The sequence below is a fragment of the Phoca vitulina genome, unplaced genomic scaffold (assembly GCF_004348235.1).
Source record: "Phoca vitulina isolate PV1807 unplaced genomic scaffold, GSC_HSeal_1.0 scaffold34, whole genome shotgun sequence".
Lineage (NCBI taxonomy): Eukaryota > Metazoa > Chordata > Mammalia > Carnivora > Phocidae > Phoca > Phoca vitulina.
The window spans coordinates 1,593,636-1,620,224 of record NW_022589737.1 but is presented as its reverse complement, the minus strand read 5'-3'; the positions used below and the strand labels follow the sequence as shown (position 1 = coordinate 1,620,224).

The following is a 26,589-nucleotide window of genomic DNA, read 5'->3' as shown; positions in this document are numbered from 1 at the left end:
AATGAAAGTCCTTCTCTAATCTGAAAATGCACTGAAGATGGGAATGGAGGAAAGGATGATGTAAAACAGAAATGATAAGCTGAGCTATCTGGTGTTACCTAAAAAATTACTCATTTTTTAGGAAATAAGGCGGCTGCAGAACTCAAAAATGTCACCAGAAAAGGGCAGCCCAGGGGCGCCTGGGCGGCTCAGTCGTTAACTGTCTGCCTTCGGCTCAGGTTGTGACCCCAGGGTCCTGGGATTGAGCCCTGCATCGGGCTCCCTGCTCCGGGGGAAGCCTGCTTCTCCCTCTCCCACTCCCCCTGCTTGTGTTCCCTCTCTCGCTGTGTCTCTCTGTGTCAAATGAAAGGAAAGGAAAGGAAAGGAAAGGAAAGGAAAGGAAAGAAAAGGAAAGAAGAAAGAAAGAAAGAAAGAAAGAAAGAAAGAAAGAAAGAAAGAAAGAAAGAAAGAAAAGAAAGAAAAGAAAGAAAAGAAAGAAAAGAAAGAAAAGAAAGAAAGAAAGAAAAGGACAGCCCAGTTGAACAAGACTTTCTCGTTCCTTTGCTAAAAACTGTAACTTCAATCCATCTTTGACTTCCAAAGCCTAAATCGCCTACGTGGTTTACCACTATTTTCCCTGAGAACCACAATGGTAGCTAATGTACTTCAGAGTGTTTGAAAATGACGGACATTTTATTTTTTTAAAGATTTAATTTATTGACAGAGAAAGACACAGCGAGAGAGGAAACACAAGCAGGGGGGATGGGAGAGGGAGAAGCAGGCTTCCCACAGAGCAGGGAGCCCTATGCAGGGCTCGATCCCAGGACCCTGGGACCATGACCTGAGCCGAAGGCAGACGCTTAACAACTGAGCCACCCAGGCAACCCAATGATGGACATTTTAGATGTGGATAACCTAAATGGTAGATTTTCAGCAAGAGGGATCAGAGCGACAAACAGCTGATCTACCAAACAAGCCTGCAGAGTTGATGTGGACATTTCTAGAAAGCTAGACACGAATTCTTGCGTGTTTAAAAACCTAGTGTTGCTAGTATGTAAACTCTTAAATAATCCATGCTTGAACACTTTTGTGAAGAGGACATCACACTAGACTAATAGCAGGAGTCAGCGTGAGCTTGCTAAGAGCAGAGCTACCAAGTCAAAATGAATTTTACATTGGACTGTATTCAGTTTTCCTGCCACATACAAAAAAAGAAGGCTGTAGGTAGTTCAAAGAATTATTACTGGAAGAGGAAAGGGAAAGAGTAGAGACAGCCTACCTCACTATGAGACAAAAATAGGTCACCGGGGGTTGGGTCTTTAAACACAGGTAACAGCTGTTTAATTAGTCCTACTGTATTGACATTCTCCTTGTAAGAAGTCTTATATTTGAGTATCTTAACAATATACAACAGCACAGAGTATAAAATTTAAGCATCCAATAATGAATTTAAAAAAATTAAAATAAATTGCTGTCAAAGATGACATTATAAAATACCATTATATGTTTCTCATACATATTATTCATTTAATTAGTTGTACTAATAATTACGACTAATTGCCACTGTTAATTAGTTCTGTTGTTTTGCTTAAATAGTAGCATTTATGTAACAGAAAAAATAGGGTGATATATAATTTAAAAGAAACATATATTTCCCATATTTTTATGTTAATAACACACATGTATGACTATTTTTTCTATATTATTATATAGATATATTTTTTTGTCTGCCATGACTGTGTCCTGCTTTCTAAAAAGTTGGTCACTGTAGGTAAAGAAATGACCTTAAGAAATTTTCCCAGGTCTGGCAGGCACAAGTTTTACAAATGAACAGGGTGAGTGCACTATATGTCTAGAACAAGGGATGGGAAAAAAAAAGGACCCAAGCCAATGCATATAATTGAGAAATTTCAGAATACCGTGAAGAAGGAAGATTCCAAAAACTTCTAGAGAGAAAAAAACAGACCACCTACAAAAGTTTGGGGATCAGGATGACATTAAACTTGTCAGCAACAACACTGGAACTGAGAGTATTAACTATAGCATTTAAAAAAATTTTTGTTTTCAACATTGACTCTGAATTTACTGGAAGAATTCTTTAACTTGGATTTCACATCCAAGCAAACAAAAGATCAGATTTACAGGCACAATGAAGACATTTTCAGACATGTGGGAGATAGAAAGTGAACTTCCCAACATTATTTTAAGGAAGCCACTAGAGAATATACTCCTGGATACTGAGTAAACTGACAGTAAACCAAGAAAAACACGCAGAAAACAGGAGATTCCAAACTGTAAATGAGGGCCAGGGAGACCCACAGTGACAGCTGCACAACAGTTCAGTGTGGACTGAAACTGGACAGAGGTTGTGAGAGTTTCAGGAAAAAAAGACATTGACAGAGTTTGTAAATATATTTGCCTATTTGGAGATATCACTGACATACGACACATATGATGAAATGGGCAGAGAAAAACTAAGGATCCCTACCCAGTGATACTAACCAAACGAAGGAAAACAGGCAATTATTAATTTAGGGGAAACAGCTGTACAAGAAAAAACATAATCATAGTAATACACCGTGTGACAATGAACAGTATAATGTCCTAATGATAACAACACTATTAACGTAGCCAACTCTTACGCTGTAACCACAGCGAGGTGGCAGAGGGGACAGGAAGGTGGGGAGAGGGTGGTGGGACAAAAGAGCTGGATTCCCACTTCCTATACTAGCAGTCAGCAGACAGTGACACATTAAGAAATAGCCTTTTGAGCATACTATTTAAACTATGAGGGTTAATACCAGAACAGAGAGATATCCTCTAGAAGGAGCACTGCGCTGTTTTTCATTACAGGTCTTCCAGTACTGTTTGTTTTTTGGGTTTTTTTAAAGATTTATTTATTTATTTGGGGGGTGGGCATGAGTGGGAGGGGCAGAGGGAGATAGAGCCAAAACCAAGAGTCAGATGCTTAACCGACTGAGCCACCCAGGCCCCCCCCCCCCCGCCCTTAGTAGTACTTGAATTTAGTAAGTGATACAGATTCCTAGACCCACTCCCAGAATTCTAAACCAGTGAGGCTCAGGTTAGGTCCGGCAATCTGTAATTTTAAGGCCCTTGGGTGATCCTGAGGGAGAGGCCTAGGAAAACAAGAGGAGTTACTTGACAAACGAGAGGCAAAGTCAGGACTAGACCACGGGGCTCCTGATTCCAGGTTACTGTGTTCTCTACTCTCTAGCAGTTAGCCTCACAGTAGCCTTTGCAGGCTTTAATAAATTCTCTTTAGACTTTTGCTCTTACTAGAAAAATTAGTGGCACGATTTAGTGGGTTCCACGTACAGGCCTGTAGTGAAAACAAAAGCAATCAGACAAGATGACAAACTACAGAAGTGGGAAAATGACAGTAGTCTAAGGGCCCGCTGAGCTGGTGAAAATACTGAACACCCAGATTTGTTTTAGAGGCAAAGGAAGCGGGGAATCAAGCAGTGAAGACAACTGGGAGCAGCAGACAAATCAAACTCCCCCTCCAGACCGAAGATCCAGGAAGAGAAAGGATGAATGTGAAACTTACCTCTGAATACGAATGCTTTGATCTGAGAATCCTTGTGTGTCAATCATCACGTCTGCTTCATCCAGGACAAACACACGAATCTTAGTCAAGTCAATTAATTTTCGCTTGAAACACCAATCGAGGACAGTCCCAGGAGTGCCAATTATAATCTGTTTGGTGACGTCGGTGCCTCTGGGAACTAGAGAGAAAAGGGTTGATTGACTCCTTCAGATGCAAAGGACCCTCACAGTCCACAATTCAGGGCCACGCAACACTGGGCTGTGAAGCACAAGTATATTTCGTGACGATTTTCCAAGTGTGAACCCTGAGGGTCATCACGGATTTGGATTTTGCAGAGCTTTAGGATAAACCCCCCGTTTCTAGGTTTAGGGTAGTAATAGTCCTGCCTATTGGATTCTGCCCCACGGTCAGTTAAAAAGCCACCCTCCAGCAATCCCACCGCCTTACAGAAACACCGGCACCGTGGTTAAGAAACCTACCACTGTCCCCAAATGGAAAAAAAGCACAATGTCTATCAATGGGTTACATTAAATAAATTATGGAATACTATGAAGCTAGTCAAAACAGTGAGGTGGGACTACATGAATGGACATGGAACGATGTCCAAAACATGTACATTTTTAGACACTATGAAAAAAATGCTCCCATTTTCATAAACATTCTACAAAAACAAATACATACATGTACATCCACATGTGTACGAACTGAAAAAAGAAAGCAAACCACAAAAGTCTGTGAACAAAACTACTATTCTTGGAAACAGGTTTTTGGAGGACGAGACCTTTGCCTTCTGACTTTCTCTGTTTTAAAGACTTTCTCTTCCTGCTATGCTCACATAATACTTTAATGAAAACGTAACACAACACAAGCACGGAACAACTGAGCCTCAAAAAAAGCCAAAACCATCATCTCTGCAGGATGTGGAAATGACGCAGCTAACATGTACAGGGTCTTTATTACGTGCCAAACGTGTACACGGCGCTGCATCTGCATCCTAGTCACAGCTCTTTGGCACAGGTGCTGTGAGAGCTCCCATTTTAGAGACGAGGAAGCTGAGAAGGTATAGAACATGCTTGCTGGTGGTGGAGTCGGGATTGAAAAATTCCGCCAGGCCTGGCTTACTGGTACATACTGTGATTCCCTCGAACGGCGTACATCACTTGAACATCCACACAGAATTTTCCCATCTGTTCGACCACACGACCAGTTTGCAAAGCCAGTTCGTAAGTAGGAGCTAGGCAGAGGCACTGTGAGAGAGAAGGGGCAAGTCGCAAGGCTCACACAAGCCATCGTGCAAATCTGAAGGACAATTAAAATTCGTACAGGGAGACACAGGTCAAACTGGGAGATTTTGGTTGAATAAGGTATTTTCAGTTGAACACAATTTAGCAGCTGATAGATCTGAGGTGAATGTCGAGTATGGGAAGGGAGAAGGGGTTGAAGGACAGAGAAATGCCTTTTACAGATTCCTCTCTAAAGAGTTATGAAGAACCACAGATCCTGCTTTCTTTGTGGGAGAGAGTGGGGTGTAGGGAGGCTGGGAGTCAAGAAGAAAGGAAATGCAAGGCGAATCACTGCTTGAGTGTCACCCCCATCACTTCTTGCCTGCTATTAAAAGTCTGCCGGTTTCCAGAACACTCCCTGCTTGATCCAATCCACTGTATACACCTCTGGCAGAATATTCCCTAAAATTCTTTCCTTTGTTACCTCCATCTCCCTATATCTGGTGGCTGCTGAGGAAGGAAAATGTTGATGGAAGAAACTGGTGATACTTAATGCATTTATGGGCTTCAATTAAGGATCTGTGATACAGAGGAGAGGAAAACATAAAGTACTAACAACTGTTTCCACACACATTTCTCAACATGGGTTTAAGCACAGCTTTTCCTGAAGAATTTTTATTCATAATACCAAACCCTGAATATGTATTTCAGTGAACCTGTCTAAAAAAGCACAAAATTTCATACGCCAGGCATCAGTCACCCACATCCACAGCTTATCTTGCTGATCAAACTGTAAGCTTCCCGAAAGAACCCTTTGCATGGGGTGCGCTCAATACTCAGGTAGTCAGCTTGTCACATGAGTTGATGAGCACAGCTTGGAAATAACAGGGAAAGAACACCAGACAGTTTCCAAAAGTGGAAGCTAGACCAAGAGAAGGGCAAGTGCGCTTCCTGTCCCTGCTCAGTCACTCTCGGACATCTGTGACCTCATGTGAGACACGTGCTTCTCCAAGCCTCAGTCTCCCCTCTGCTAAAGGAGGAGGCAGACAGGGTGATGCTTTGGTCTGACAGCTATACGGCCACCACTAGTGAATGCTTACTTCAGAGCAAGCACAGTGTGAAAGAGGTACATTATTTAATCTACAGGACAATCCTATGAGGCATTCATCATTCATTCAACAAGCCAGGCACTGTGCTCAGAGTCAGGAATGATCCATGCCTTTATAGATGTTGTCCTTAGAGATAGGGAAACAGACTTGGAATGCTCTACTAACTCACCTAAGACATTCTACTAGTAAGTAGAGAGGCTGGGATTGGAACCAAACTAGAAAGCCTGTGCTCCTATCACTGTTCCATCCTGCTGCCCAGTGCTCTGGGATTTTATGAAAGAATGTCTATTTGAAATGCTATCATATCATGGCAGTAATATCGCCCATTACTAAAATATCACTGGCATTGCAAGCATTCCCCTTTCTCCCTCAACCTTTTCTTACCTGTGGGAACAATTCCAAGGTATTAACTCTGCTTAGCATTGCCAAGACAAAAGCAGCTGTTTTTCCTGTTCCAGACTGGCTCTGGGCTATGAGGTTCTGGGGTCTGTAGAAAAGAGAGACACCTGGGCATAAACTCCACACAGGAGACTAAAAACCAAGTTGGAACAGCACTGCCCTGGAAACTCACGGGTGGGCCAGCATCATAGGGAGAGCCATCTCTTGGATTTTGGATGGTCTGTTAAATCCCATTGCATAGATCCCTTTTAATAACTCTTCCTTCCTATCAAGAAAAAAAAAAAGCACACACTTAAAGCCTATGATTGGTCAGTAGCCTCAGAAATATGAACTCAAAAGTTGTATTTTTAAATTAAGCCACTCTGCAACTGAGCTTCAAAGGTAATATCTAGAAATATACAATTTACACCTCAACTCCCAAACATACACAATCATGCCTGTACAGTTGGACCATGCAAATAATAAACTATGCTTTAAGCCTAGACTGAGGACAGTAATAATAGCCTAACACGGAACTTTTGGTTGACCCAAGTAAAAATGCCAGAAGAGTCTTATTTTCCACACAAGCAGAAAACTGAGATTTACTGTATTCTTTTTTTTAAAAGATTTTATTTTTAAGTAATCTTTACACCCAACATGGGGCTCGAACTCATGACCCCCAGATCAAGTGTCCCATGCTCTTCCAACTGAGCCAGCCAGATGCCTATACTGTTTACTTTTTTAAAATTAATGACAATCTTTGGGGCGCCTGGGTGGCTCAGTCGTTAAGCGTCTGCCTTCGGCTCAGGTCATGATCCCAGGGTCCTGGGATCGAGTCCCACATCGGGCTCCCTGCTCGGCAGGAAGCCTGCTTCTCCCTCTCCCACTCCCCCTGCTGTGTTCCTGCTCTCGCTGTCTCTCTCTGTCAAATAAATAAATAAAATCTTTAAAAAAAAATAAATAAATAAAATAAAATAAAATTAATGACAATCTTTGATTCTTTAACAGTAATTTTCAGAGAAGACAAAACTTTATTGAGGTAATTCTTACATCAGTACTGTCTAGGAGCAGAAGACACAATATTACCTCATCCTTCTGAGCCAACATTTTTTTTTTGAGAGAGAGAGAGTGAGAACACATGAGTGGGGGTTGGGTTGAGAGGCAGAGGCAGAGAGAGAGTATCTCAAGCAGGCTCCATGCCCAGCGGAGACCCCAACGGAGGGCTCATTGATCTCACAACGCTGAGATCATGACCTGAGCTGAAATCAAGGGTTGGATGCTTAACCGACTGAGCAACCCACACACCCCTGAGCCAGCATTTTTAAATATATCTTTCCTGGGGTCTCACGATAGATGATAGAAAGAAGAGAAAATGAAGTAGGTTGGAACACTTCCACCTTCAATGACATGTATATTTTGTATTTGGTTACTTGGCAGATTACTGGCAGCCAACTGTTAATCATAGGTAAGCTTCTTCCTCCATTTAGAAAATGTTGGGGCATTGGGATTTTGGATATTTCCCCTCTACATAAGTCCCTATCAGTAACTCTTCCTGTTAAAATGCAGTTCCTTAATGCTAGTTGATAGATCCCTAGGAAATGCAAACCCATTTGGGAAAGTTATTCATTTTAATACCATCTGAAACAAAATATAATTAGGAAGGTAACAGCTTATAACTTATCTAAAGGGGGTGAGAGAGGGTATTTGGGCCATCAATGTCCCTATATCTGTATTATGGTACGGAGAATAGCAACATGGCTGTGTTGAGCTTAGCTATCCCCCTTAGCATGGCAAGGTTAAAATATTTTACCATCAAGATGTTCTCAATTTGCTGCATACTCAGGTATCCTAGTCCTCCTTTTTGAATTATATTTCAATTGCATGCAAAATGTACACATCTCATTTTAATATTGAATATTAGAACATGAAGGTGATTCTGAGAGTTTTTATTATTAGATTTTTTGTTCTGTACCATTCTTTCTGGAATTTCCCCACAATAAATGAGTAAAAATACTCACAGCCGCAGCTCTTCAAATGTTTTCACTGAGTAGAGTGGAGAGCTGGGATCCTTTTGTAAGACTTCAACTCGGTGACTGGATTCTACTAAGGACTGCCGGATTAACTTGTTTAAGAGTGAATTAGCTGCCAAATCCACTAGAAAGCAAAAATAAAAAAGGAGATATTGCAGGAGAAAATCCAGCCTCCTAAATGAATCTAATAAATTGCTCCTTCCCATTCAGAGACTGTATATCAAGCAACTGGTCCTACTCTCATCTTTCCTCTAAAAGGAGGTTCTAGAAAGAATGACAACACTGAGAATTCCTTTCTACACAAGAATCCAGTTTCTTATGCTCTGCTGCTATACCAACCTCTGACCTTAAGCAAGCCTACATCTATCACCACCAGACCTAATTTTTCCTTGCCAGCTGAAAATTCTTAACCCATTCCTGCATATTCCATCTCAACTTCCCCTAAAGAAATATGGCCTACTCCTAATTTAGTATTTCTTCTGATAGTCACTATTTATAAAGAAAACAGAAGACAGTTCTTTTCCAATTGAGATTATATTATTCGCTCATATTGTGAAAAATCATGATTAACTGATACAGAGTGCTAGGTTACATGCAAATAAATTTATCTCCTACCTACATCTTCTTCATCATCTTCTTCCGTGTTATTAATAGAACCATCTAAAAGAATGGAAGAGAAACAATAAATACCAAACAGAAATGTAAAGTGTATGATCCCAGTATATGACCGTCTCCACAGTATGCATTGACAGCACGGGTCATCTAATGAAGGAGTGGGTTAAAAGACTGGGAAGGCAGTGGAGGACCTTGACAGTTAATGGGAGCCGGAGGCATTTCAGTTGCCAGGGACCTGAGGAAAGCAATGCTTTTTCATTAATTGGGGCCAATCTGCTTTATCTAATAGCACTCACCTATGTTTGGGACTGTAGTACTCTTAATACCCTGAAGGTTCTTCCAGGGATGGATGAGGTTTGAAAACTATTGAAAAACACAAATTTCAACCAATATTAGGAAGCAAGCCACCAAGCAGCCCAGTGCACCCCCCTAGCAGGGAGGGACCCACCCGAATACTGTTTCCTTTGCGGTGTCAGGTATTAATTCTGACACTGGATTCTTTTCAGGAATAGGTCACCTCTATGAATTATGCTAAAATCGAAGGAGACCTTCTGCTGCCCCTGTACCTTAAGTTCCTCTTTATAGTCCTCTAATCTAAATGTGGCAGTCCTTGGGGGTCACAGCACCAGGAAAGGATGGTGGGTAGCAAAGCGCGGTGGTCGGTAAGATGGAAGCTAGCCGAGGCTCAATGGTCAAATTGGGAGAGCAGAAAACTCCAAGGTCTAGTTGGGACTATCAGCGGCTTTCTCTCCCGGGACTTCTAGGGGTCTTCATTTTGCCCTTTCAAACCAAAGGTCTCGTGTCTCTCTCGGGGTCTCCTGCCCCCGGCCCTCCCCACAACCTTGCCACATCTCCCCTCCACCATTTGACACCCCACTCCACACGCTAGCGGGGCTCTCTCCTCCCGCCCTCCCCGGCAGATCTCCCTCTCAGAGTGCGGTTCTGGCCCCCGCCCACTTGCCCTCCCCGGCTCAGCGGCGGTTACATGGCTGTTCAGCCGCTCGCTCTCCGCCGCCCCGGCGTCGCCTCCCCAAAGTAACGACGCCATAGCCGCGATCGCAGTTCCCGCCCCCAGCACGTGCGCCCTCCCCCGGCACGAGGCAGCGCCCGGCTCCAGCCAGCGGCCAATGGGCTTCCTCTGGGGGCAGGCTGACGCGCCCGCGACCACCCGCGGCGCGGCGCGCAGGCGCGGGAGCTCCAGAGAGGTGGGCGGAGCCAGGAGAGGAGGTGGGGGCTGCAGGGGAAGGAGAACTGCGTTCAGAGGCAGGTTTGCACTCGAGCAGCCGCACGTCGGCGCCAGGTGTTAGAAACCCGCGACGGGGCGCCAGTGTCGTGAACACTCGCCTACTCCTGACCTCTGCTAAGCCCGCAACAGCTTGAGATTCTAAGCCGCAGCAATTTTCGCACTGATTCGAGAGTCCTACCTCCCTTACTCACCACTTACTACGCAATTCTCCGGGCGGTGAGGCTGGACCCTCCCCGCTCCCCGCCCCCGCCCGGTGGCTTCAAGCACTCCTGCCCATGTTTCCCCAAAATACCCGCTTCTACATTACTAGATGTCAGAAAGACCAGAGAATTTCATAGGAAAGTAGAGAGTCAAAATGGGTGAGTTTCACCTGACAAATTAATTCAAATGAGAAAGATGCGAAGAGGAAGTAAAGTTGTTCAGGTTCTAACTGTTGCCCCTGTTCTAATACCTGTGATGTTTCCACATACCGGCTTGTTTTAATTTTAATGCTGGTACATGCCCTTTGCTAATGCAATCCTGAGATAACGGTTTTCCTTGCGGTACAACCTCTACCTCCTACCCGTATCTGCATAATCTGACATAGATTCCTTCTACTACTGACTGCTAAATTTGGACAGAAGAACTAGATTTCTTTCAGTTTTCTAACTGGAATCTTGAGATTTAGATCAGCATCTATGCAAAAACCCACAAACCAAAAACCTAGTTATGATCTCTCCGTGGTGCTGAAGCAAGACTCCCCAGCTCTGTTCGGTCATTCTCAGGCACCTCAATCGTTTGTTTTGAGGTTATCAAATTCCTTTTCAAACTTCACATGTGGATTCTAACAGCAAATGTTTTTGTCTCGCAATGATAACTTTCTAGTAACTTAAGTAGGTATAAAATCGGTCCAGGTTCTTTAATGTTAATTTCATATAAGGACAGCAGACATTTGAAAAACTGCTTTTCCGTTATTTTATCGCACTAGAATTTATCCTTTTATTCTTGTATTATTATAGGCCCCAGATTCTGCTTTGTCGGAGGTGGAGAAGTGGTGGCCAGACTAGAAAATATTAGGCAGACTTCAGCGTCAAGCCTGCACCTCCGTCTCTTGGAACTACATTTCCCACAAGGGTGGACTACATTTCCCATGAGACCGTGGGCGCGCGCGCGCGCGGAAGACGCAAAGCGACAGCTTCCTGTCTCGCTAAAAGCTGCGTGGTCGACAACCGGAAGGTAAGTAAGGGGATTCGGGGATGAATTATTTTCTGGGTTATACAAAGAGGAACGGCTAAATGGACAAACAGCTGGACCTTTTTTCCCCCTTTTCCATACCTTGGTCTTCAAAGCATTGATGGGTGGAAGTGGGATCTTGCTTAGGACAGTGTTTTTGTATCTGGTGCTTTTTGCAGCTCCTGGCAGAAACTCACAGCAGTAGAAACTTCTTTAATTCGATTCTTAGAGGGCCCTTGGACTTGGGAGTTAAGTCGGCTGCCTCAGAATTGTTTGCTCATAAAACTAAATACCGGTAGAGGTCAGGATTCCAGTAGTATGTGGGGAGGGAGGCGAGGCGACTTTTTTCAAATTAGGAGATTGCTTTTCACTGTTATTGGTCATAGTGCATGTCTCTTGATCCTTATGGCTATTCCTCCTCCTTCTCTCTTTGGTTTAAATCATGGAAAATGCGTTCTCCTACTCCCCTAGTTGCAAATGTTTTGAGATTTAGATCTTTTAACTTCAGAAAATGTATTGAAACTCTAGCGATAGCTGATTATGTTTACAGTCGATGCTCAGCGCACACACCAATTCCCTCGTTGTGGTAATTTGGCAGCCCCTTTCCAAGCGGTAGGTCAGCTTAGGGTGTGCTGTGGTGTGCTGGAGGAAGCTCTACTGGGTCACGAGTCTTGGGCTCAAGTCCTCTTTTTGCCACAAATCTTAACTACTTGCTTAAACCCTTTGAACTAGTTCTTTGGTTAATAAGGTAGATAATCTCTGGAAACTTTTTGTGTTGGTTAATTATTGGGCTTTGATTTAATCTAAAGGAGTTAAGTCTTTGGTGTAATTTGCATATAAAAATGCCATGTGGTTTTTAAGTTTTTTAAAAGTATAAAAACTACCTTTAATCCCACTACATTTTGATTTTTCCTTGTGCTTTGTATGTGCACATGACTGTGATGGTGTAGTTCACAACCTGTTTCATTTAATTTGCACTTTTTCATTAGCTTCCCATTATTTTCAATGACTGATACTCCATTTAATCATTTCACTATTGTTGGATAGTTTGCAGTTTTTACTTATTTGCAGTGAGCAGATCCTACATCTATATTTGAGTCAGTGATTATTTCTTTCCTGAAAAATGTCTCACAGTGGAACTGGATGAATGATGTAGCTTAAATATTACAGAGAAAATATATTTTAGCAGATAGTAATGGTCAAAGTAACTCATTTATACATTGCATAGCTATTTTCCCTTGAACAAGCTATTTCTGCTGGCTTCAGATGCTAAAACACAACCTCCAGATTTTAGATAATCCTCACTGGATTAGAAGCATCAAGAATAGAACCAGTTTAAGGTGAACAGAATTAGTGTTTTGGTCCATACCCAAATATGCCATGTTCATTTTGGTATTTGTGTCTACATCTAGTTCCAGATTTAGTAAATTCTTTTTCAGAGTGACAGGCATAATTTCCAAGAAAATCTCAGTGGCAAATTATAAAAAGCATGGTATTCTAGAAGTGACAACTGGAGGGCAATAAATTATTGAAGTAATTCTGAAATAAAACTTGGGTTAGAATCCTGTATGTTATATAATACTGTTATTGTCTATTAAAAAACATTTAAATTTTCTGGATTTACTATGTTCCTTTAGTAATGGAGATATGTTGTTACTTTTCTTCGTTCCTTTAGGATTGTGTGCATAAAGAACAGTTTTTTGTTCCTTTCCTTTGGCTCTCAATATTTAAGTGGTGAGAGTGTGATGGGGAGTAATGATTGGAGGCAGAGTCATAACCCAGTTTTGAGATCATCTTACTTTGGGAAGTATTAATAAGTAAAAATAAGATCAAGTTCACAAAATCCCAATTCTTTAATGAATAAGCTTAATGCCCAGCAACTTTAAAAACAGCAACTCATGTTGGCCAAAGGTTAAAAACAGTATAGAACGGAAACGGTGCTATCTGACAAAGTGGAAAGACTATGTCTGTTTTTCTTTCTTTGGCATGACTTTTGCAATTAGTGGATTTGAGAGTGGTAATTTGGAAGTGAAGTGGTATTTGATACCAATGTACACACCTAGGAAAGACCAATGATGGGTGAAGTCCTTACTGTGTAATGTTCCATGGGCTTTCAAGTTAGTTGTTTCTATTTAAATAGAAGGACAGAGATAAAGAACCAGGTTACCCCCAAACAATCCCATAAAAGAGGTTAAAAAAAAATATTTAAGAAGGAAAAAGAGGGAAGGGAAGCTTCCTGGGCATGACACCATTTGCAAGGTCACAGCGAACACCCCAACGAAGGGCAGATCTTTTCTTCTCAGTTGGCACCAAGTAATTGTTTGGAACATATATGTGCTGAGGCTTGGACTGGGGTTCTGCTCGAGAAAGCATCTGCTCTCGGACACCCCAGCGTAATTCCTTTCTGTGATCTTCACCAGGTAACCTCATTGAGTCCCAGTCTCGTTTGTACTCAAAATATCGGGCTACCCGGTCTACCTTGCCTCGATTTCTGCTCAGCTGGTCCAGCCTTGGGAGAATAAAGGACTTGGGTCGGCTGGCAACAATCAGGTCTTGTTCATAAGCCGGAGGGCCCATTCCTTCTCTTCGTAGATAGCAAATGAGTTGATCTTGAGAAATTCCTTGGTATTCATGTGGTAAATTAAATTTTTGTGAAATGTCATCTGGGGATTCCCTGTCTTCGTGGAACTGTAGACTCATGAGCCTTTGTCTTAAGTCCCAGAGATCCATATCACTCTCTGTACCAGACTCTGATTCACTGATAATCGACTCATCGGTCACTAATACTTCCCCACCTGGCTTCTTGCGCAACACCTTTCTCTTCATCACTGGCTTTCGGAGTCTTTGGGACGCCTCGGAGACTGTTTCTGAAGCGGCATTACTTTCTACATGTGGGTACTGCATTTGCACAGGAAGAGCAGGTTGCTTTCCTGCGGTTACTGAAGCTTTACTGTAGGGATCATACTGGATAGGCTGGGCATCTCTCCTGACATCTCCCTCACCCTGCCCTGCACAGATACGAGTAAAAGCTGTAGCGGCTGCCAACATTCGTTCTTCTGGATCTACATTGGCCCATTTTTGTACATTGGGTCCCATGAGTTCCTCCATTGCTTCCCCTCCACTGTAGGACCTTCTGCAAGAAAAAATAATGATCAGATTTCTGGTAATTCCCAGTTCTTAAATTGTTCATTCCCTACTTTATTGTAGTCAGATGAAGAAAGAATGGCCAAGGCAATCATAAACTAATAGTTATAAAATACAGATTATAGTACAGGGTAATATGGTAGCAGTTTGGAGGAGCATTAACTCAGCTCCAGAGAAGCCATCATCTGCTTTCATCTCCACTCTCTTATTTGCTCCCACTTTCTAATGCCTGATAGTTCCTGCTACCTTTAGTGGCTCCTAGGACAGGACAGGTGAATTCTGGCATTATAAAAGCTTGTGACTTGGGGCACCTGGGTGGCTCAGTTGGTTAAGTGTTTGACTCTTGGGTTTTGGCTCAGGTCATGATCTCATGGGTCGTGAGATCAGGCCCTGTGTCCACACGGAGTCAGCTTGAGATTCTCTATCTCCGTACCCACCTCCCTGCTCACGCTCTCTTTCTCTCAATAAAATCTTAAAAAAAAAAACCAAAACTTGCGACTACATGATATGGGGCATAATGCTTAATAGACGTTATACAACTTACACTTTGGGGGGCACTTTATATATCCAGCATTGTTCTATGTGCTTAACATTTATTAATTCATGTAATCCTAACCTGTGAGGAACTGGTGTTCTTATTATCTACTTTCAAAAGATGAGTAACATGGGGCATAAAGAGATTAAATAGCACAAGGTTACATAGCTAGTAAGGTGTGCAGTTGGAAGTCTAACTCAGGCAGTCTGGCTTCAGAGTCCTTGCTTTTAACTATGAGTGACATAATCCAAAACCATCACAAAAGCAGTGATAACATATAAACACTCCTATGCTTAAGAAATTTTAAAGATTTTATTTATTTGAGACAGCGCACCCATGCACGCTCTCGCAAGTGGAAGGAAGGAGGGAGAGGGACAAGCAGACTCTGCGCTGAGCATGGAGCTCAACATGGGGCTTGATCTCACAACCCATGAGATCATGACCTGAGCCAAAATCAAGAGTAGGATGCTTAGCCAACTGAGCCACCCAGTCGCCCCTCTATGTTTAAGTAATTTTAATACATCTTCAGTTGCCAGGCTGAGTTCATCCCAGTACCCTGTCACTGAAATAAATTTTAGAACCCAAATCAACCAGATACCCAGTGCTAGTTTCCTGACTGGATCTAGGATAGTTAACTACTGCCCACTATTTCCTATATCCCTACAATTTTTATTTTCTTTTGTTTTTTTGTTTTTAAAGGATTTTTATATCCTGTAATTTTTCTTTTTAAACTGAAAAATTAGTACATGCACATGGTAATTTTTTAAAAATAAAATATAGTTGACATAAAATGTTATGTTAGTTTTAGGTGTACATTTGACAAGGTTATGTTAAGCTCACAAGTATAGCTGCAATCTCACCATAAAATGCTATTATCACAATACCACTGACTATTCCCTACGCTGTCCCGCACATGTAATTTTAAGTAAGGATCTCCCTTCCCCTTACCAAGTCTCACTCTCAAAGGCAGTTTCTTATGCTTTCTCTAGTAATCTTTCCATATTCATTTTTTTTTAAAGATTTTATTTATTTATTTGACAGACACACAGCAAGAGAGGGAACACAAGCAGGGGGAGAGGGAGAAGCAGGCTTCCCGCGGAACAGGAAGCCCAATGTGGGGCTCGATCCCAGGACTCTGGGATCATGACCTGAGCCGAAGGCAGACGCTTAACGACTGAGCCACCCAGGCACCCCTCACATGTACATTTTTATACCATAAAGGAGCATATTATACAACTCTTCTGAACCTTAAAGACAGTCTTGGTGATTCAGCTCTATCAGCACAGTAGACTTCCTTCATTTTGTTTAAAGTTGCACAGAATTCTGACGTATGGATACACCATCATTTATTCATTCAGTCCCTGATTTAATTTAGGTTACAGTCTTGTTAAAACGAATGTTACAACGAGTATCTCTTAAGTTTTTTCATACTTGTGCAAGCGTATGTGTAAATTACCATGTGCATGTACTAGTTTTTCAGTTTAAAAAGAAAAATTACAGGATATAAAAATCCTTTAAAAACAAAAAAACAAAAGAAAATAAAAATTGTAGGGATATAGGAAATAGTGGGCAGTAGTTAACTATCCTAGATCCAGTCAGGAAACTAGCACTGGGTATCTGGTTGATTTGGGTTCTAAAATTTATTTCAGTGACAGGGTACTGGGATGAACTCAGCCTGGCAACTAAAGATGTATTAAAATTACTTAAACATAGAGGGGCGACTGGGTGGCTCAGTTGGCTAAGCATCCTACTCTTGATTTTGGCTCAGGTCATGATCTCATGGGTTGTGAGATCAAGCCCCATGTTGAGCTCCATGCTCAGCGCAGAGTCTGCTTGTCCCTCTCCCTCCTTCCTTCCACTTGCGAGAGCGTGCATGGGTGCACTGTCTCAAATAAATAAAATCTTTAAAATTTCTAGAAGTGGAGTAGGTAGGTCAAAAGATGTGTGTGCTCAATTTGCTGGATGTTGTCAAATGCCCCCTGAAGAAGCTGTACTGATGGCATCTTCCAGAGCCTGTTTCTTCATTCCCTCTCCAAAGTGGTGCACTATTGAACCTTCTCTGCAGTCAGTTTGGTAAAAAATAGTTCTCATATGAATGGCATTTAAATTGAGTAGACCTGAACAACTTTTCATACATTTTTATAAGCTTTTTTTCCCCCTTTTTGTATGAAATGCTTTTCCTTTCCCATTTACCTCTCAGGTTGTTGGACTTTTTCTTTTTGATCCTTAAATTAAAACTAATGTATATATTCATAAAATACTTCTTAATTAAGCAAATTAGCCCTTTGCCATAATTATTTTTCTTCCAAGTTTGTTGTTTACCTTCTGATTTTATTTTTTGCTGGTACAACTTTCAATTTCAGGTAGTCACATTTTTGGTTGTCTACAGTTTCTGCAATTCTACAGGATCTTACTTAGAAATGCCCTTCCCATTCCAAGACTATAAAAAAGGTTTTCTTCTAGTACTTTTATAGTTTCATTTTTTTTGTATTTAAACTTTTATTCTATCATAGATATAAGAAACTCTCAAAGGCCAAAAACTAAATGAGCTACCAAGAACTAGATAACATGGCCTTAGAAGAGATTTGGAGATGATCCATAACTAAAGTGACCGTCAGTCATAAGATTGTCTAGCACTGTCCCAATTTTAAGGATGTAGTACATTCATACTACAGGAATGTCAACATCTTAATTACATTTTCCTGAGACTCTTCTAACTGCTAGAGGTACAGAACATAAATTTGACTTAAAAAAAGGATCGTGATGCTTAATTACCTTTTTTCTGCCATCAAAACTGCTTAGAATGGGAAAATCTCGACTTCAGGCTCTATTTCCAATATGAAGTACAATCATTGGTAAGTTTCATCAATCAGGCTAGTCTCTACTGTAGCACCTTTAAGACAGAGCTGAGTGTTAGATGTTAGAACATACAAGCCACTAATTTTATCTGAAATACTGGAAAATTAGAAAAAGAATAGACACATACATACTATATGAACAGATTTTATGATTAAAAAGATTGGACAAGTGTAATGAAAAGTCAAAAGGAAATGTTTTAATGAAGAAATATCAGTAACATCAGTCCTTAAATCATCTCAGCTAATGAAGAAGAGAGAAATGGGATCTACATCTTCCCTGATTAAACTTTAATGATGCTAGCTATTTCTTATCCCCCCCCCCCCCCTTCCCCTGTGAACTGGCCAGACAGAATGGAAAAGAAGAGTATCTGTGGATGATCAACCCATAACAATTAGGCTAATGCTTGTCTCCCTGGACAGAAGCAAAATATATCCTTTAGGCATTAAATTAAATCTTAGGTGCTGTTTGCACATAATGGAATGATACTGACATCACCAAAGTAATCCACATTGAAACTGTTTTATCCTTTTACTCTCTTTTCAGGTCGAGTGGACCTATATGATTCCTTTATTCCTGGGGTTGGTTGTCTTATCATGGCTGAAAATGACATAGATAGAATCCAGACTGAGAAACTCCTAAAAAGAGTACAAGAACTGGAGCAGGAGGTACAAAGACTTAAAAAAGAACAGGCCAACAACAAAGACTCACACGTTAGAGAAAATTCTTTAGGAGCTGGAAAAGCTAAGCGTGCATTTGATTTCAGTGCTCATGGTCGAAGACATGTAGCCCTAAAGATAGCCTATCTGGGATGGGGATACCAGGGCTTTGCCAGTCAGGAAAACACAAACAATACAATTGAAGAGAAACTGTTTGAGGCTCTAACCAAGACTCGACTAGTAGAAAGCAGACAGACATCCAACTATCACCGGTGTGGGCGAACAGACAAAGGAGTTAGTGCCTTTGGACAGGTAAGGGCCACTATACTCTTTCTCAAAGTAAACAATACCAACATATTCTAGGTGTACATATTAAGAGTTCAGATTGTGTCTCCAAAACAAACATCTCTTTTTAATTCCACAGGTGATTTCTCTCGACCTTCGTTCTCACTTTCTGAAGGGCAGGACTTCAGAGGATTTTAATGTAAAAGATGAAATCAACGATGCTGCTAAAGAGATTCGTTATACCCACATTCTCAATCGGGTCCTCCCTCCAGACATCCGTGTACTGGCCTGGGCCCCTGTGGAACCTAGCTTCAGTGCTAGATTCAGCTGTCTGGAGCGGACTTACCGCTATTTTTTCCCTCGTGCTGATTTAGACATTGTAACCATGAACTATGCAGCTCAGAAGTATGTTGGCACACATGATTTTAGGAACTTATGTAAAATGGATGTAGCCAATGGAGTCATTAATTTTCAGAGGACTATTCTGTCTGCTCAAGTACAGCTAGTGGGCCAGAGCCTGGATAATGAGAGATGGCAAGAACCTTTCCAGTTATGTCAGTTTGAAGTGATTGGCCAGGCATTCCTTTATCATCAAGTCCGCTGTATGATGGCTATCCTTTTTCTGATTGGCCAAGGAATGGAGAAGCCAGAGATTATTGATGAGCTGCTGAACATAGAGAAAAACCCCCAGAAACCTCAATACAGGTAAGTTAAAAACAAAACAAAAAAACAAAACAAGTGTTGCCTTTAGAATATTTTTAAATATATTAAATATTTTAAATAACTGAAGGTTAACGTATCTTCCTTTCCCAACAATTGTCTGATTAACTAGGTCACTTATTTTGTCTTCATGAAGAATTTAATCTATCTTGTAGAATGTTATGAACATGTAGGAGGGCTATCTTTTTCTTTTCTCGTTCTGTCCCATTAGTAAGAAATAGGTGTTTGGACCAGGCCCCTTAAATAAAATAACCTTCATTTTTAAATTTTTTTTCCCCTGAATTTATGTTGAGAGGTATTATTGTTAGGTTCTGTTAGGTGAAGTTTAAAAGTGAGCAAACTATTCATATTAAATCTTCCTTGCTTTATATTATTGGGTAGTCATACTATTGTACTTTTGAATTTTTCCTAATTTTCAGTGTCTGAAATGGTAGGAAAGATGGGAAGAATAGTCAGACTTTTCTTTTGAGAGGAGGCTGAGGTCAGATAAACCAACAATTCATTCCTAAGCAATGAAATCTAGTTTTTACTTCATACCATACAAAATTAACAAGTTTGGAAAAATATAAAAAATAATTTTATAGCATTATGGGTGAGACAAGTCAGCTCACTTCTAGGTGACCTGTTACCACTGAAATTTACCCTCTTTTGATCAAGCCTAACTAGTTGATCCATGGTTTGGTTTTTTTTTTTTTTCTTTTAATTATAAAGTTGTTCAAGGTTAGAGATCTTTTTTTATTTTCTTAATCTGTTACTCAATACTGACAAAGTTTTCCCCTCCTTTTAACCCAATTACCTACCCTCCCCCCACCTTGTTCTTAAAATACAAGGCTGTTGGATGGCTGCTGTGTATTTTCATACTGTTTCTTGTCTCTTTTTCTCTCTAGTATGGCCGTAGAATTTCCTCTAGTCTTGTACGATTGTAAGTTTGAAAATATCAAGTGGATTTATGACCGGGAGGTTCAGGAGTTCAATGTTACCCATCTACAACAACTATGGGCTAATCATGCTGTTAAAACACACATGTTGTATAGCATGCTACAAGGACTGGACTCCGTTGCAGTACCCTGTGGGACAGGTATGACAGGAAAATCCTAGGATACAATTATTTACTAGAACCAAAGTTATATAGGGCATGGGGGGAGGTAGATTTATATAAAGTTTGGAGGTGATTCTATTGTGGTAAAGCATCCATGTAATATCTGATTGTATATATTATAGGACCAAAGATGGATGGAGTGATAGAATGGAGAAATATTAAGCCCTCTGTCATAAAGCAGACCAGTGCCTTTGTAGAGGGAGTGAAAATGCGCACATATAAACCCCTCATGGATCGTCCTAAATGCCAAGGATTAGAATCCCGGATCCAGCATTTTGTACGTAGGGGACGCATCGAGCACCCACATTTATTCCATGAGGAAGAAACAAAAGCCAAAAGGGACTGTAATGATACAATGGAGGAAGAAAATACTCTTTTGGAGAAACCAACAAAGAGAGTCTGTGTTGATCCCGAAATTAAAAGCATCAGTTAACCATAACAGGATCTAGGAGGCAACAACTAGCTAGTGGTAGGTGAATAAAAAAGAAATACAAGATAATATGTACTTCAAGAAGTCCTAAAATTCAGATGATCGGTTCTTTGAAAAAACAAAACAAAATACCACCCCCCCAAACCCAAAGACCATTAAGCCCTATAAAGGAAGTTCTAGCTTGAATAAGAGTTCAAACATTCTCATTCCTTCCCCAAAAGGATTAAGAGATAGAAGAAGCAAGAAGCAACTGTGAAATGGAGAGGAGTTTACATACACATGGAAACCTGTGCCTTGTGTTCAAATTCATTAAAGCCTGCTTCTGCCAGTGTCTAATTTGTTATGCTGTCTTTTTAAAAAGCAAATGAGATACTCATTACTCATCTGAATTCTCCAAAGAGCTTTGCCTGAGTGTCTTATTTTTCAAGAGAGAAATTAAGAATAAGAAATTTAGTCAGTTAAATATTTCGTACATTGCTTTATGAAAGGCACACTATCTGAAAGTGACCTAACTGAATAAAAGCACAGCATCTCTTAAAAAGCTTATCAGTCTAGTGCTGTGAGCCACAAATGGTCTTGGTTACACAGTCTTTTTTTTTTTATATATATAGATTTTATTTATTTGAGAGAGAGAACACGAGCAGCGGGAAGGGGGAGAGGGAGAAGCAGACTCCCCTTGAGCAGGGAGCCCGATTCGGGACTCAGATCCTAGGACCCTGGATCATGACCTGAGTCAAAGGCAGATGCTTAACTGACTGAGCCACCCAGATGCCCCCATCTTTTTCTTCTTCACAACCTTTTTACATATGTAAAAAAAAAATTCTTAGCTTAGTTCATGGGCCATATAAAAATAGACCATGGAGTTTACCACCCCCTGGTGTAGTGGTTTAAGGAAAATTCTTATAAAGAGATTTCCAAGCTAAATCTTGCACAACAAGTAGGAGCCAGTTAAAGTGGGGATAAAGAAGCAGAACTTTAAGTGTGTCCAAGGCAGAAGATGCAGTTTGTATAAAGCATGAGAGATTTACCTGCAGGTAATTGTAAATACAGGAGTACAGCTTGACACCAACAAGAGCATAGTTTAGAAAAGGAAGCAAGGATCATGTTTGTAGAGTCCTGTAGGCCTTCTTAAAAAGCTTACATTTTATCTTGAGAGGCCGCTGAAAAAAAAAAATACAAGCCAGGACTGTGTAGCAAAAATACTGCTCTGGGTATGGTGTGGACTGGAAGAGGGCAAGACAGTGGGACTAGTTAGGAGGCTGTTAGAGTAATCGAAGAATTAGATGATGATGGCCTAGACTAGATTTGTAGTAAGGGGGATGGAAAGAAGTAGATGAATTTGAAATTAAGAAAGGAGAAGCAACAGGGTTTTATGGTTGAGTGAATGTGAGGTTCAAAAGTAGGGAGGCTTTCAGGATAACACCTAGGTTTCAGACTTAAGCACATCTGAGACACAAGGGTCAGGAAAATAAGGTGGGGCTTTATTCTCAAAGATGATAAGTAACCCTCAAAATACTATTAACACCAATATTTACTCAAAAGAGTTCAAAATTCTTTTAAAACGATATATTAGCTCTTATAGCCATTAAAATAATAAACATCAAGTGAACTCAGACCTTTTGCCTCAATAACAATTTTCATCACTGCAGAGTGTAATACTTCTGTACAGTTATGAAATAATTATACTGTATGTTCGAGATTCAAAGTTTTACTTACGAATCAACAAACAGTTTGTTCCTACTTAGGTTCAAAACCCCAGGGATACAAATATGGTTTATATCCTCAAGCTGCTGGCTAAGACAACATACAAGATAATTACAAACAATATTAACATATAGAGTAAACAGACTGTGTTAAGTGCCACAGAAGCTTAGTAGTGGGTGGGCCACAGAAACAAGACTTAACTGAAAAAGTTCCAGGTTTAGGATGTAAAACAGTGTAAGAAAAGTCAAGTGACCTTGTAGTACTGAAGACGACACATAATAAATAGCTTTTACATTCTAGCAGAGCAGGAACTGGAAAAGATCCTCATTTTATTTTATTTTATTTTATTATTTTTTTTTTTTTTTAAGATTTTATTTATTTTTTTGACAGAGAGAGACATAGCGAGAGCAGGAACACAAGCAGGGGGAGTGGGAGAGGGAGAAGCAGGCTTCCCGCAGAGCAGGGAGCCCGATGCGGGGCTCGATCCCAGGACTCTGGGATCATGACCTGAGCCGAAGGCAGACGCTTAACGACTGAGCCACCCAGGCGCCCCAAGATCCTCATTTTAGAGATGGAAAAATTGTGGTACAAAATAACTAAGGTTTATTCTTACTAGCCAATTGGCACAATCCAGGTCATCTGGATTTTGAATCAAGTCATTGGTTTTTGGAACGTGATTTGCCAACATTTCATAATGCCCTGAATGTTCTTAAAGTATTGCTTTCTCCTTTAATTTTGATGTAAGGACAAACCAAAACATTTCATTTTTTTCACCTTCCTACCTTATTTCAGTGTACCTCCACTGCCATTAGTTTTCGAGTTAAAGAAAAACCTGGAAAGAGAACGGAGTTTGTGAAATCACTATTTAAAAAACATCAACTCTAGGGGCGCCTGGGTGGCTCAGCCAGTTGGGCGACTGCCTTCAGCTCTGGTCATGATCCCGGGGTCCCGGGATCGAGCCCCACGTCGGGCAGCCTGCTTCTCCCTCTCCCTCTGCCTGCTACTCCCCTTGCTTGTGCTCTCTGTCAAATGAATAAATAAAATCTTAAAAAAATAAAAATAAAAAACATCAACTCTAAAGAAATGATACATGGGACAAAAAACACTAACTAAAAAGCCATGCTTTGGAGATCCTATAGAAGCAAAGGAATTAGAAGATCAAGGTCTTATATCTTAAGTAAAATCCTTTCAAGGTTAACTAGACCATCCTATCAAATCTAGTAGAATAAGCATTTAGTGATAATATTTTTTGATAACATGTCACTATAGATAAACTCAGGACAATCATCACAGATGAAGCAATGATGAATCCCAAAATGTAACTTTGCAAAAGTACCTAAGTTATCTGAGGGAATATTTGTTATAAATTTCAGCTTTTGACTCAAGGTATGGACTAATAACTGTTAGAAATAGGCCTTAGATCTTCCTTTCTTCATTGGAAAAATGGAATTATTCCAATAGGTGGTGAAGTTTAAATGAGATTATACATGTTATATATAAATATATAACATGTAATATATATGTAACATACATATATATAAATAAAATGGTGATTTGTGAGCAGTATTACACCATTTATTTCAATGTTCATGCAATACAAAACTACCTACTAAATAAAGCAGGGACAGAAATGGAATAGGACTCTGGGCTAGGAGGATCTCCAACACTAAGCCCAAAGAGATTTTTTTATGGCATATGTACTATACTGTAGAGTGATTAACCTGATATCTTCTTTGCATTTAAATTACGGCACACTCCCATTCTTTTTCTTAAATGTATGAACATGGGTTATTTGTAAATAACAAAATATAAACTTTAGTAAGGCCCACAGGTAACTGTTTATTCTTTCTTTTTAATATAAAGGCCTGATAATCCTTTCCCTTTACTTAGGGGAAAACTTTCACATAGAAGCTAGAGCAGCTTATATTTTGCAGATTCTGATAATATTCTTTTTTTTTTTTTTAGATTCTGATAATATTGACCAAAATACCCAACAGTACCTTCTCTTCAACAGTCTGGAGCAACTCAGTGTCCTAGGCTTAGTAGTTGCAAGTGAAAGGGTTTCAAGGGTGGAAGGGGAGGATTTTAAACTGGGATAGTAGTTGGATTCTAACCATTACAGGGGGGCTACTGCAGAGTTACAATAAATTCCTCTACTCTGGGGAGGTAAGCATGCAGCTTAAAGAACCACAACATCAGAACAAAACAAAACAAACACTGATGAAAGACAACCATAATCCAAAGAAACAACCAACTGGGGGGAACACTTGTAACAGATTCAAAATCACAAATTCAAATTCCTCTTAGAAAGCTATTAAAAGGTACACACACCAGAATAGGGGAAAGACAGATGACTTAGCAAAGAAATAATAACTGATATACATAGAAAAGGATGTTTAATCTCATTAATAACACAAATAAAAACATTAAGATACCCTTTTAGATTGGTAAGATTTTTCAATATCCAGTGCCAGTTAGAGGGTGGAGAAATAAGCACCCTTACACTGTATGCGTGGGTGGGTGGGAGGATATCAATTTTTCTAGAGAGCAGCTTAGCATTATGAATCACAATTTAAACTGTACCACAATTTCTAAGCCATAATCCACTTCCAAGAATTACTCCAAGGAGATAAACTGAACAAGAATGCAAACATGTATACATACATGTAACCACCATCATGCTATTTTATAATGAAGAAACTGAAAAAACAGCTGTCCATCATTAGGGCATTGGTTAAATAATATACTGTACAGTACAGCAACTGCAAGAAATACCATACATCCATTAAAAATGGTATTTGACAGACACCTGTTCCGAAAATTCTAAGGCATAATGTGCTTTTAAAATGAATATGCTTTATTATATTCAAAATATGCAATTAGATAAATAGTTTATAAGCATAATCATGTAAATATATATTCGTAACGAATATATCTGAAGGAAACCCAAATATGAAGTTTTCTTTTTTTACGGTTATCTGAGGCCGATGGAATATCTAGTATTTTCTTCCCTTTTTTTCTTTATACGTTCGTACTTCTTGGATTTATTTCTAAAAACAATGGGGCTGTATAACTTTATAGTCAGGAAAAAAGGTGTATTTTCATCTGGGGTAGGACTATAGAGCTCTTCGATTTTCCACGCTATCCTAACTCATTAGGGAGACAGGTGCACGCACGGTTACACCCAGAAGTTCACAAAGGGCGTAACCAAGGGTTGGGATGACTCTGGTCCCCGCACGACAACAAAGACAATCGTGTGCCCACCTGGCCCCGGGCGTGGTTGTCGCCTCGGATGCTCGCGGCCTCCCGGGAACCCGGCTCCCTCGGCGGCACCGCCCCCGCTGCCCTCTGGGCCAGGGACGTGGCCGCCGCTGCAGCCGCCAGGCAGGGAGTGGACGCCGGACGCGCCGCGGGCGCCCACAGTGACCTCTAGGGACGCAGGCACTCCAAGGGCACAGCACGACAGAGCTTACACCTGCCTAGGGGAGCAGTAAACCTGGGTTCAGCAGGATCTCAGGCGTTTCCCAGCCGCGCCAGGGGGAAACTCCCATTCCGCGCTTTTCAAAACCCGACCTCTCCACAGCAGCGGGCAGCCGGCCCTCCTGGGCCCATTCGCCCCCTATTCCAGCCCCTGTCCGCTTACCGGCCCCAACGAGGTCCGCTCACCGCACCGAGTCCCGCCGCCCGGCTAGCGCAGCTCCGCAGGGTTCCGTTAGCGTCCGGTAGCTCGCGCAGGCGCACAACCCGCCCACGCGCCGAGGCCGCAGTTAACCGCCCCGCAGCCGCGGTTTAAACCA

The 26,589-nt window shown here is 40.9% G+C and overlaps 3 protein-coding genes across 9 annotated transcripts in view; 1 reads left to right on the top strand and 2 right to left on the bottom strand.

The window, feature by feature from the left end:
* DDX25 (DEAD-box helicase 25) overlaps positions 1-26,254 on the bottom strand; it is a 36,504-nt gene extending 10,250 nt beyond the window's left edge. The window contains exons 1-8 of one of the 4 annotated variants that reach the window (XR_004302032.1): positions 9,888-10,067; positions 9,199-9,265; positions 8,903-8,947; positions 8,276-8,411; positions 6,451-6,543; positions 6,264-6,366; positions 4,680-4,794; positions 3,548-3,725 (exon numbers count right to left, since the gene is read on the bottom strand). Coding sequence is in view for 3 of the 4 variants with exons in the window: in XM_032426302.1 (XP_032282193.1) it covers positions 3,548-3,725; positions 4,680-4,794; positions 6,264-6,366; positions 6,451-6,543; positions 8,276-8,411; positions 8,903-8,947; positions 9,199-9,265; positions 9,888-9,950 (800 nt within the window). In the remaining variant the exon portion in view is untranslated. Of the gene's footprint in view, positions 1-3,547; positions 3,726-4,679; positions 4,795-6,263; positions 6,367-6,450; positions 6,544-8,275; positions 8,412-8,902; positions 8,948-9,198; positions 9,266-9,468; positions 9,487-9,887; positions 10,068-26,056 lie in introns of those variants that run through there. The other 3 variants (XM_032426302.1, XM_032426305.1, XM_032426304.1) reach the window with 3 other exon arrangements.
* PUS3 (pseudouridine synthase 3) lies at positions 11,322-21,199 on the top strand. 2 transcript variants are annotated; one of them, XM_032426306.1, is made up of 5 exons: positions 11,322-11,363; positions 18,442-18,866; positions 18,979-19,544; positions 20,447-20,637; positions 20,781-21,199. In XM_032426306.1, exons 2-5 carry the CDS (start codon positions 18,492-18,494, stop codon positions 21,089-21,091), a joined length of 1,443 nt encoding a protein of 480 aa, XP_032282197.1. In that variant the 5' UTR covers positions 11,322-11,363; positions 18,442-18,491; the 3' UTR covers positions 21,092-21,199. The 2 variants fall into 2 exon arrangements, with proteins under 2 accessions (XP_032282197.1, XP_032282198.1); XM_032426307.1 differs by lacking the exon at positions 18,442-18,866 and having other exon boundaries at positions 11,348-11,363.
* Positions 11,394-26,562, bottom strand: HYLS1 (HYLS1 centriolar and ciliogenesis associated). Of its 3 annotated transcripts, none has more exons than XM_032426308.1 (3): positions 26,436-26,562; positions 17,815-17,932; positions 11,394-14,493 (listed from the first exon to the last, which is right to left on the bottom strand). In XM_032426308.1, exons 2-3 carry the CDS (start codon positions 17,826-17,828, stop codon positions 13,566-13,568), a joined length of 942 nt encoding a protein of 313 aa, XP_032282199.1. In that variant the 5' UTR covers positions 17,829-17,932; positions 26,436-26,562; the 3' UTR covers positions 11,394-13,565. The 3 variants fall into 3 exon arrangements, with proteins under 3 accessions (XP_032282199.1, XP_032282200.1, XP_032282201.1); XM_032426309.1 differs by lacking the exon at positions 26,436-26,562 and adding an exon at positions 26,057-26,143; XM_032426310.1 differs by lacking the exon at positions 17,815-17,932.
* Between the last annotated feature and the right edge of the window lie 27 nt (positions 26,563-26,589).

Coding starts and splice junctions, on each gene's coding strand:
- PUS3 (XM_032426306.1), top strand. CDS start 18,492: ATGGCTGAAAATGACATAGATAGAATCCAGACTGAGAAACTCCTAAAA. Junction 18,867..18,978: donor GAGTTAGTGCCTTTGGACAG/GTAAGGGCCACT, acceptor TTAATTCCACAG/GTGATTTCTCTCGACCTTCG. Junction 19,545..20,446: donor CCCCAGAAACCTCAATACAG/GTAAGTTAAAAA, acceptor TTTTCTCTCTAG/TATGGCCGTAGAATTTCCTC.